The 11795-nt window shown below is 33.4% G+C and overlaps 1 protein-coding gene across 1 annotated transcript; it reads left to right on the top strand.

Moving 5' to 3' along the window:
* The first annotated feature begins 9671 nt into the window (after positions 1-9671).
* LOC141843911 (UPF0481 protein At3g47200-like) lies at positions 9672-10163 on the top strand. Its single transcript, XM_074731931.1, has one exon. The coding sequence runs from the start codon at positions 9672-9674 to the stop codon at positions 10161-10163; it is 492 nt and encodes a 163-aa protein (XP_074588032.1).
* The last annotated feature ends 1632 nt before the right edge of the window (positions 10164-11795 follow it).

Raw genomic sequence — 11795 nt, 5'->3', positions numbered from 1 at the left:
CAACCTCTTCACATTCTGTCTTGTTTTCGATGCGTAGTTTTCGGTTTATACTTGGAGGTGTGGTTTTGGATTACGTTCGATGTGTGGCTTTTAGACTTACATATGTATACGTGGATTTTATCGTTGTTTTAATTCCGCTCGCACAGTTTTTATTTTCGTAGTCTGATGGAGTTCATTGTCGGTTGTTACTGTGGTCATACCTTGTTGGTCTATTGTTGTAGTTTACTATGGTCATATGTATGTGTTGAATATGTGTATATAGCCGTGTGGGCCTTTATTTATGTAGTTTAGTCTTGTATTTACATATATTGAATTGTAGATGGTCGGGTGGGCCTGTACCTTAAAATGTATCCAGGAAAAGTTGAATTGTTACAGGTCCTAAATAATTATAAACCCCATTTTTTTTAATCTTTTCTTTTTTCCACTCAATCAATTTTTTTATTTTTTTTATTTCTTGGAGATGCTGCCGAATTTTCGGACGATCGTCTCTCGGGGCGTGATAGTTATAATTATACAGTGCAGCAGTTATGATCTCATAGCTACTACAATAAAATATTAACTAGTATTAATCAGAAATAAATTGTCTATATTGTAGTAATTATAATTCGTAGCTGCTATAATATGATGTTGACTTGTATTTTTAAAAAATGTGCAAATCAAGTTCTATGAGGTCAAGTCAAGCTTAGTTTAGTAGCAAGCCAAGCATATTGTCTAACTAAGCTCAAGTGATCGACAAAGGATCATCAAAGAAGATTGATTTGCACGTTCAACATTTATGAGTTAGGTAGTAGACTTAAGAAGTTTTGGTGTGAGTTTGATGCTCATAAGGGTGTCTAGTAATATTGCCATGGGTATTATTTCACATACAATGACAATTAGGGATTTTTGTGAAGCTTTAGGGAAGGTGTGATTTGGGCAAAACCAAATTGGTCTCTCATGGAGATGATTTTTTTAAATACTTTTTAAAAATATCTATTAATTTTTAAATTATAAGTTAGTTTTTAGTATTAATTTGTATCTTCAAAACTAAAGATTTTTAAACATTATGAGTTTTTAAGTACCCTAGGTCATATTCATATGTTTATCTAAGAATTTATTTTTATAAAAATTCTGACCACAAACTACATGGTAAATCAATTTGCTCTTATATATATCTATTTTTCAAAGTGCAAGATCATTCTTAAATCAATTTATGCCTTTGAAACTAAAGATTTTGATCATTATTACGAGCTTCTAGGCATTTAAAGAAAAATATTAATGTTTTCTTATATAAACAAATATTTCTATAAAAATTTTGAACACGAGTTATTTTATAATTAAATTGATTTGCCCTGTTTTATCTTTGTTTTTTCAAAGTTCAAATTAATAAATGTAAACTTAAGTTGTTTAAAGTGAGACGTGCAAAATTAAAGATAGTGTTATCATCTAGAAATTTAACTATATTATATGTCTGTACATATTTACATAAATTGTTGGTGAATCACGTCTGCACGTCTCACTTCGATATAAAAGATTGAAATTTTCTCTTTGATACACAAATCAATAAGATAAATTAATTTCAAGCAAATCTTTTAAACACTATACATGGGCCTCTGCAGCAACGAACAGCAATGAATATAATACATGAACGTGTGTTGCTCGGAAGCTCCTCCCTCAGGGAAGTGTTTTAGGCTTTTTTGACAGACGCCAGAAAGACTTCTATGTCTTCAATGTCCACCAATCAAGACATCTCATTTAAATTCATTTCATCTTATTTTGGATTCCTTTCATTTCAACATTTTCAACAACCATCCATCCACACATATATACAAAAGCTATAAATAATGAGTGTCTTCCGTCCCATAGCATCTTTGTAAAATTAGTATAGTACAATATTATGACAATTCATGAACATCAAATATATAAATGTACATATATGTTTATTGGTAGGTCTAACTATAAGCAACAGTTGTATGTTTACTCTCGCAACTAACGTAACTACTGTATTTGTAACATAGAAAAGATCTCGGTTGACAATATGACAATTCCAATGAGATTTTTTTCCCACATAGACTTCTATAATGGATTTAAACTAATATAACATCATTTCAGCAAAAAGGTGAAATTTATCATTCCAACGATTTCATACGATCGCCTCACGATCATCTGTAAGGAAATAAATCGAAAAACTACAGTTGACCACTACGGAGAGGGCATTGCCTCGATTTTGTCGAAATTTGATCCTTGTCCACTTCAGCAAGTCTGTCTCGTTTACTAACCAACTCAGTCATACCTCGGGCGCAACTAATATAACATCATAAACATACAGATAGAGGTAAGCAATTGGTCATGTAATCGAATCGACCGAACCACTTAAATCAAGATAGAACAAATCATTTTTTTTAACCGAATTGAACCGATCAAACTTTCGTATAAAGACTGAACAAACTGAAATGATAAAACATCGATTAAATCAATTAAAAACTAAAATAATCTAACTTTCGGTGGACTTAAAAGAGGAAGGAGTCATGAATTATGGAATTACACATTTTAAACTCTCTATTTTGATTCGTATATAATCGAATTCGGTTTAATCGATTTAACCGAATTCAAATTTTAAAATAAAAAATGAATTGATTTAATAGAAATAATTAATATTTAAAATTTTGAATTTAAAATTAATCTAACTAAAATAATCTAATTTTCTATGGAGAGGAAGAAGTCTTGAATTATGAAATTAGATATTTTAAATTCTCGGTTTAATAGAAATAATCGAATTCAAATTTTAAAATAAAAAATGAACTGATTTAATAGAAATAATTAATATTAAAAAAATTGAATTTGATTTAATCGACCCACCCTGCGTACAAATATGATAGCTCTATCCGAGTGGTGAACGTCACTGCGTGCAATGCAATATAAAGTAGCAAAATCTGCTTGAACGTCCACTTACAAAGACTGACTTTGTTGTCAAAAAAATAGGCTAAGACTGATATAAAGTAAAAGGTGTGCCCCGGCCCCAAGTCATTTTAATTGCCTATGCTACGGCCAAAATATCACCCCATAATCTAATTTTGTGAGATATCTACATTTAACCTACCATTAATATAAAAATGGACTACACTCTTTTTTTTTCTTTTCCACATACAACTCTTGAGAGAACAGTATAAATATAAGGAGTAAGAAACATAAAGAGTGAGATAATTTGGATTAACAACAGCAACACTAAAAATGTAAACTTTCATGATCATCACTCAGACAAAACCTTCTTAGCATAAATTCCAAGACTGAAACATTCAACTTTAAACCTCAGATTTTGTTTCAATTAGAGAAAAAATTGAGGCTTTTATACTTTGTCCACCTACGATGATCAACAGTAAATTTTCGATAAAATAGAACTTCAATACAAGTCAAAAACTCTGAGCATAACCAACTCAACATCCAAACCATAAGGAATAAATTTACATCGTTGTACGTTTGGTTTTGCATCTATAGGGTATTTGAACTGTGTTGGGCCTTGTGTGAGCTCGGCCCCAAACCAGTAAGGATTGATGGTACGGTAGATCTTCGACGTGAGCAGGTGTTGGATGTCCACCTTCTTCTCGTCGGCGTACGTAGCAGAGGCGCCGATCGACTTCTTGGCTGTGTCAGTCACCTCGTCTGGAGGTTCTACAGCAGCATCAGCCACTTGGACGGCTCTAGCAGTGGCTTATAGACTTCGTCGCCAATCAGGCATGCAACTAAAAATAATATAGCTTAAAGCCAACGAAGAATATAAAAGGGGTTGTATTCACACAAAACGGTGTGAAAATCCTTTCATACTAGTTTTGTCCCGACTTACCATCTGTTTTTTCTCCAATTGGTAGATGCTTAGCCACCCCGTTGTTAATTAGGGATAACTTTCTTTTTATGATTTTGATAATAAAGGATCGTTCGAAGCGTGCTTTCTCAATCACCAAAATGATACGCAAAGAACCTGAAGACAACCTTGCTTCTTACGGGTTAAATCGAATCTAGTTTTCTGTATTAATTAGAAGCTGCTGCAGCAGAGCCACTCACCGGAAGGGCAACAAGTTCACGCGGGCACGGTGGAAAATGACGCCTAAGAACTGGAGCTGTCACGCATTCGTGGTGGACTGTAGTGCACCATCGGACAACGTCAGCCGCTGGCACCGGTGACTTCTTCAGGTCCACCACCCGTGAGTTCTTTGCTGATCAGTGGAGGAGATCCAGGTGAAATTATATTCATTCTTGTAATTAATCATGAACAGGCTTCTTTGCGAGCAGCTAAAGGGAAAGCGCTGGTCAAACCTTGTGACGACAACAGGTGCGGCAGGCTCTTCGTTCGCTCTCGAATCTTGACATTCATTCTCGCGCTCGAGGTGAGCTTGTCTTCCATTTCTTTTAATTTATTCTTCTTGATTATTATATTAGCTTTTAAGATAGAGGCTTGTTGTTCATGAAATCATGTTCGCGAAGTTTGTGAATGCGATAGGGAAAATGCGTCCCGCTCATTCAGAGGATGATTGTGTTCTGTAATTTGTCAATCAGAAAGAGGTCACGATAGTTGTCGGAAGGAGGGAGGCGACTTAAGCAATTTCTAGAGGCTAAAATAGAGAGAGTATGAGGATCGATCTATTATTTTATTTTAGAATCCATAAAATATGAACGTGATCGGGTCCCTCGATCTCTATCCTACACCATTCGTTGCCGCTAGGTACCGACATTGTGGCAGGGTGAGGAAGTGATCATGGGGAGGGAGGCTCGTGATCTGGCTAGGAAAGGACCGCAAGCATGGTTGGGGACCTGCTAACGGGAGATAATGAGACGGTCAATTATTCAAAGCCACATGGCACGCTGAGGAGGCTTCCACTTATTGGCCTTCTCCGTACTAAGTCAGTTATGCCCTCACTGCGAAACTAAAGAAAGTCTGCGATAAATTTTATAACGATTTTTTTTTTATTTTTATCATAAAAAAATTTAACGATGAATTTTTTTTTTTGTTCGTAATAACTCTTTATAAAATTCTGTAATGAAAAATAACCAATTCGTTATCAATTTTACAATGAATAAATTTTTCATCGTAAAAGTCATCGTAATATTACAATGAAATATTTTTCATTGCAGAATTCAGTATTTGTAATTTGCGATGAAAATTTTATTTCGTCACTATTTTTGTGACGAATATTTATTTTCGTCGTCAATTTCACGATAAAAACTGATTTTGTTGCAATAGTGAAGCTACTAATTTGATGACGAAATCTCTGTTTGTCACTAAATCGGCAACGAAAACATATTTTTATCGCTGAATTGGCGACGAAAGATTATTTTCATTGCTAATTTGACGATGAATTTCCTTTTTCATCACCAAATTGGCGACGAAAACTAATTTTGTTGCCAAAGTTTTGATACATAGTAAAATTACGATAATTTTGCGACAAAATTATTTTCGTCATAAATTCATCGCAAACCTTTAAAATTTCTCACAGATTCATTCCATTCTATCAAAATATAAATCTTGTTTACAAATACAACCCTGCTTAAAATTTCTAACAGATTCTTCGGTTCATCGCCAAATTGGCGACGAATACTGGATTTGTCGCCAATTTGGCGATGAATTTTGTGACGACTTGTAATTTTGCGATGAGTTTAGCAACAAAAATTATTTCATCGCAACTTCGGCAACTAAAATATTTTCGTCGCAAATATCATTACAAATTGACGATGAATCATTAATTCATCCCCAATTTCGTCTCTAATTTATGATAAAATATTTTCATCATAAATTATCGTTGCTAATATAGGTTGTATTTTTGTAGTGCCTGTTTATTTGAAGGGATCTAAGGGCTTTAATACCAACTAATATTGGACAGAATAGCGTTTATCCTACGGATAATATTGATTCCGTTGGTTCAACTACGAATATAAAAAATAATCTTCTAAAATCTATTGATTCTCGGAAGAATACTAGAAAACAAGAAAAAGGAAAATGAATGACATGGTTGAAAATATTATTTATAAAAAAAAACTCTCTTAACCTCAACTAAATAATTATTTAAATAAATTCAAAATTCTAAGATACAAAGAAAGAAAAAAATTAACAGAAAGGAAAAACAAAGCCTAACAGAATGGAAAAAATATTAACAGATTCAAAATCCTAAAAATTTTAAACGAACTCAAAATCCAAAAATAAAAATAACTCTAAAAACATACAATCTTTGGATCCTCCTACATCATTTACGATGATAACGAAAGATACCCTTGGACTCTCAACCATTGTAGAAACCTATGTGAGTTTGAATGAGTTCTATTAGAGCTCTCTATGTCCATCAATGAATTTTAATTGAAATCATTGATGAACCTAGGGTGTTTAGATTTTTAAAATTTTAATTGAGACCATAAATTTTGACTTGGATAATGAGACATTCTATGCGCCAAATTGAAGCTCGTTTAGAGATTTACATTTATTACCAGTGAAACTTTTACCCATGTTTTGAGCTCAAAAAACATGGTTTAAGGCATTTTCAGAGATTTAAAAGAAATTTTATCTTTTTAATTAATTCGTACTCATAATTTATCACAGGGATGTCAGAACCAGTTATGGACACCATAAATATCTTCACTGCACTACTCTTTTTCATTTCATGATAAATTTTTAGAAATTCAAAACCCCTAGGTTTATCAATAAATTTTAATCAAAATTCATTGATGCATCTAGAGAGCTCTGATCGGATTCATTCCAAGTACATCTAGAGTCTATATATATGTGTCCAAATATATAAATTTTAAGTTATTAACATCAGTGGTCAAAAGGTTTTCAAAATTTCAAACTTTAAGGTAATTGACACATACACATAATTGCTAGTAGAGGTGTTAGAACCAAATATGGACACCATAAATACCTTTACTATGTTACCCTTTTCTATTACATGTTAACTTTTTTAAAATTCAAATCTTCTAGGTCTATCAATGAGTTTTAGTGAAAACTCATTGATGGACATAGAGAACTCTGATTGGACTCATTCATGAATTTCTATAGTACTTCGGAGTCCAAATACGTCCTTCTTTAATGTTTTAAAAAAAATCAACACTATAATAATACTAGTGCATGTTTAAGTTGTGGTGTTGATTTTTAAACACCAATATTACTGTGATGCTAGATTTAAAAAAACTAATATCATGATGATGCTGATATTTAAGTTGTAGTGTTGCTATTTAAATTTAAAACCTAACCCTACAAGGATGTTAATATTTAAGTTGTGATGTTGATTTTTAAAAAATTAATATCAAAGTTATTTTTATTTTAGTATTTTTATTAATAAAATCCATTCTAATTATTATTTTTATTTTATTCTTTTATAATTAAATATTAAAAGATAGAAGATATTAAAAAATAAAAAATATTGTTAATTTTTTATTTTTTATTAAAATTTTAAAATTAAAATTAAATAAATTTAGAGGATTATTTATTAAAGTTTAAATAACGTTTAATTTAATTTAAGAATAAAGAAAAAAAGAAAAGAAAGATGCATATAAAAGAGATAGAAAAAAAAAGTGAAAAAAAAAATCAATCGTTAATATAGAAGTAAAATTAAAATTAAATACGTGTATTGGAAGAATGAAATCGATGTGTCTTTTAAATTAAAAATCTAGAATTTTACATGTACCCTTTTAGGAAATTGCATATAAAGTTATGATGGACCATAATACCATTTAATAAGTTTCCTATATTATGATTAATCAATCATAGAGAAGCTGATGAGCAGAGCCTCTCATCGGCAGGGCATGCAAGCATGGCGGAAGAAGATGCCCATGAGTCGCAGCGGCGCCGTCCTCCGACCGCTTCCTTTCCCGCTGGGCCTTCTTAAAAGGGCTCATGACATGCCGCCGCCGCCTCCGCCGCCGCCGCCGCCGCCGCCGCCGCCGCCGCCGCCGCCGCCGCCGCCCCGCCGCCGCCGCCGCAGCAGCGGCGGCAGCAGCAGCAGCAGCAGCATGATCGTGTGTCAGAGGCTTCCTCGGATGAAATCCGAGAAGGTAAACGCATGCCTATTACTTTTCTCTTTACAAATTCGCATTAAAACGAAGGGACCGGGGCTTCACTTGGACGATCAGAGGAAGGAGGATAGCGACTTGCTTATTTCTAGAGGCCAAAAAAGAACAATATGTGATTGCTATTGATCATAGGTGGGTCAGTCAGATAGGTGACTCACCCAATTGCATCACTGATGACATAGACTATTGTTCATGTCAAGTAGTTTGATGCTGCCATGGGATGCCTAATTTATTAGAGGATGATAAATTTATTATAATAATGAGATAAAAGATCAATTTTAAACGGACATATGTCCTTGAAAAAAAAATCTTTCACCTTCTAATCACTTGACTGTTGATTATAAATTGACCTTATGATTTACTTCCCTCACATAATCTAAGGACAAATGAGACATTTGGGATGAACGTAATCATCTTTTACTACAATATCAATAACTTGATAACAAAAGCCATGTCATTAAAGAAATCTATTTAATTTTATTAGAAAATTTATTGATAAATCTATTTAATTTTATTAGAAAGTATAAATTAATATAACCTAAATTGTTTCTAATATATAATACTAGAAACAAGAACATGGAATCCTAACCTATGTAAGGAGAGGACTAAGTTTGTGTTCACTTTTTAGGGATTTTCCCCTCGTGTTTTGTCTCACCTTTTTCTTTCGAAACAAACTCCCTAACCATCCTCAAATTTTGGCAGGGTTACCTTCTGGTGTGGAAACTACTGGAGGCCACATTGTAGAGATAGTAAGCGCCATGGAAGAACAATTACCTCGCCAGTCGAAAAAAGTTCTAGTTAAAAAAGAAATGATCTACAGAGTTCCACAGATCAGCAGTAGTTTAGATAAAGATGCTTATGCTCCTCAGTTTGTGTCGTTCGGTCCCTATCATAGTGGCACTAAAGCTCTCTGGTCGGCTGACAAGTACAAGTGGTTCTTCCTTGAACAAATCCTCAATATGAACAAAGATGTACCATTAAAGAAGTACTTGGAGGAAATGGATGGAATGAAGCAAAAAGTGAAACGTTGCTATGAGCAGGACATCCAAATGAAAAAAAATGATGGAATCAAAATGCTTTTGCTCGATGGGTGCTGCATTTTGGGTTTTCTTGGCATATTGCCATTGCCACCTCAAGAAGTTGGCGCTCAGATTCAAAAGCAAGACAACCTCGTAGCTGAAGCAAGCACGGTTCGGAAATTCATATTAAGTGTTAAAAAAATGCTAGCCCCTCATCCAAAACAAATAGCACTTGCTGTCGAAGCAGAATCCAAACGCACAGCTGATTCTGCCAGAGTAACGTTGTGGCACCATGATTCAATAAGACACGATCTCCTCCTGATGGAAAACCAGCTGCCTTTCTTTGTGCTCGAGAAAATATATGGCCTCGCCACTGCAGGAACACCTGATGAATTGAAAGACAAGGTAGATCAGACCATACAGAAACTACTAGCTTCTTATCCGCTTATAAGTATAACAATCAGAGTTTTCACCACTTGCTCCAATGCTGCCACCTGAAGTTTAGACCTGCCATGGCCAATAGCTCCTCTTCCAACAGCAAACCAACGGGTGAGCTCCAACCATGGCGCGGCGCAACGGATCTTTATAAGGCTGGCATAAAGTTCAAGCCGAAAAAGTGCAATGCATGATCATGAGTCTTTGTTGGATGTGGAGTTGGTCTCCGGAAGAACATTGATGATCCCGACCTTGATTATAGAGGACAGCACAAGCTCTGTTTTCCGGAACTTGATAGCCTTCGAGCAATCGAGCACGGACGAGAATTACTTCGCGGCTTATGCGTTCTTCATGGGGGAGCTCATGAGGACGCCTGGGGATGTCACTTTGCTCGTCAAGAAGGGAGTTGTCGAGAACTACATCGGAGCGGATAAAGAGGTCTCAGATTTCTTCAACAACCTCGTTAAACGAGTCGTCTTTGATGTCAACGGGGAACACTTCCTGAGCTCCACGTTTGAAGAATTGAAAAGCTCCTACAATAGTGTTGGCAAGAAGCACATAGCAGATCTGAAGCAGAATTACTGCCGCAGCCCGTGGCTGGTGATATCGGTGGTTGCTGCAGCTATTGTCCTGGTCTGCACTGTTGTGCAAACAGTGTTCGCTGTGATAAAAAAGTAAAATAGTAGGGGAACCATTAGAGGCATGGATCAGAGATATGTGTGGAAATTTAAGACGGTAAACAAGCTAAGTCTAGTTAAGTTTCATTCTGTTTTTTGAATGCATGCTTTAGATTTATGAAAATATTAAATCGGACACTGTTATTGTTAAGCCAAATATCAGATTTGTGTCCCTTTATAAGTATTCAATCGGACACTAAATATTAATGAAAACTTATTGTTCTTCTGGTTTTGTACACGTTATTTATTTCAGTTTGACAGTTTTGGTTAAAAATATTAAATAATATGATATATTATATATGATTCTTAAAAACTCAGAGGTTCTAAATAACCATCACAAGAATTTTTTTAGATTTTATTTTGGCACTCAACAAACTTTAATTTAAAATTTAATTAAATGTTGAAATATGTTATACAATTTTAAAAGGGTCCTAAATAATTATAAACCCCATTTTTTAAAAATCTTTTCTTTTTCCACTCAATCAATTTTTTATTTTTTTATTTCTTACGGAGAAATATAGAGCTTAGGTATTTTAGAAAGGAAAATACGTACAGGGCATCCAATATTGAAACAAAGACTTTGCCGTAGCAATAATAAATTTTAAACATATTTTTAGTGCCAAAAAAAAGGGTATACATCGATCGTCATGCAATACGAGTAACTATTTAATCACAAAATAAAAGACCTGAAAAAAATTATGGCAAAAAAAAAAACAAATGGACATTTTTATTATTGGAACCATCAAGAGGACGTCCTTTTTGTATTTATTATAAAAAAGAAAACTTCATTCTACCTTTGCACATTTTATTTTTTGAAATTATTATTATTTTTAATATTAATTATTATAGCAGTTACAATATTATAATTACTACACAATTATATCAAGTACCATCTCATAACTTTTACACAATTATAATAGCTAACTAGGATAATTATATAGTTGCAATAGTTATGATCTCATAACTATTACAATAAAATATTGACTAATATTAATCAAAAATAAATTATCTAGATTATAATAGTTACAATTTATAATTGTTATAATATGATGTTGACTTGTATTTTTAAAAAATGTGCAAATCAAGTTTTGTCAGGTCAAGTCAAGCTTAGTTTAGTACCAAGCCAAACATATTATCTAAGTAAGCTCAAGTGATCGACAAAGGAGATTGATTTGCACGTTCAACATTTATGAGTTAGGTAGTAGACTTAAGAAGTTTTGGTGTGAGTTTGATGCTCATAGGTGTCTAGTAATATTGCCATGGGTATTATTTCACATACAATGACAAGTAGGGATTTTTGTGAAGCTTTAGGGAAGGTGTAATTTGGGCAAAACCAAATTCGTCTCTCATGGAGATGATTTTTTAAATACTTTTTAAAATAATCTATTAATTTTTAAATTATAAGTTAGTTTTCAGTATTATTTTGTATCTTCAAAACTAAAGATTTTTAAACATTATGAGTTTCTAAGTATTCTAGGTCATATTCATATGTTTATCTAAGAATTTCATTTTTATAAAAATTCTGACCACAAACTACATGATAAATCAATTTGCTCTCATATATATCTATTTTTCAAAGTGCAAGATCATGCTTAAATCAATTTATGCCTTTGAAACTAAAGATTTTGATCAT

Source organism: Curcuma longa, chromosome 13 (assembly GCF_044706935.1).
Source record: "Curcuma longa cultivar G26 ecotype Majalengka, Jawa Barat chromosome 13, ITB_CL_G26_1.1, whole genome shotgun sequence".
Lineage (NCBI taxonomy): Eukaryota > Viridiplantae > Streptophyta > Magnoliopsida > Zingiberales > Zingiberaceae > Curcuma > Curcuma longa.
This window is presented reverse-complemented; position numbering and strand designations above follow the sequence as displayed.

Coding starts and splice junctions, on each gene's coding strand:
- LOC141843911 (XM_074731931.1), top strand. CDS start 9,672: ATGCATGATCATGAGTCTTTGTTGGATGTGGAGTTGGTCTCCGGAAGA.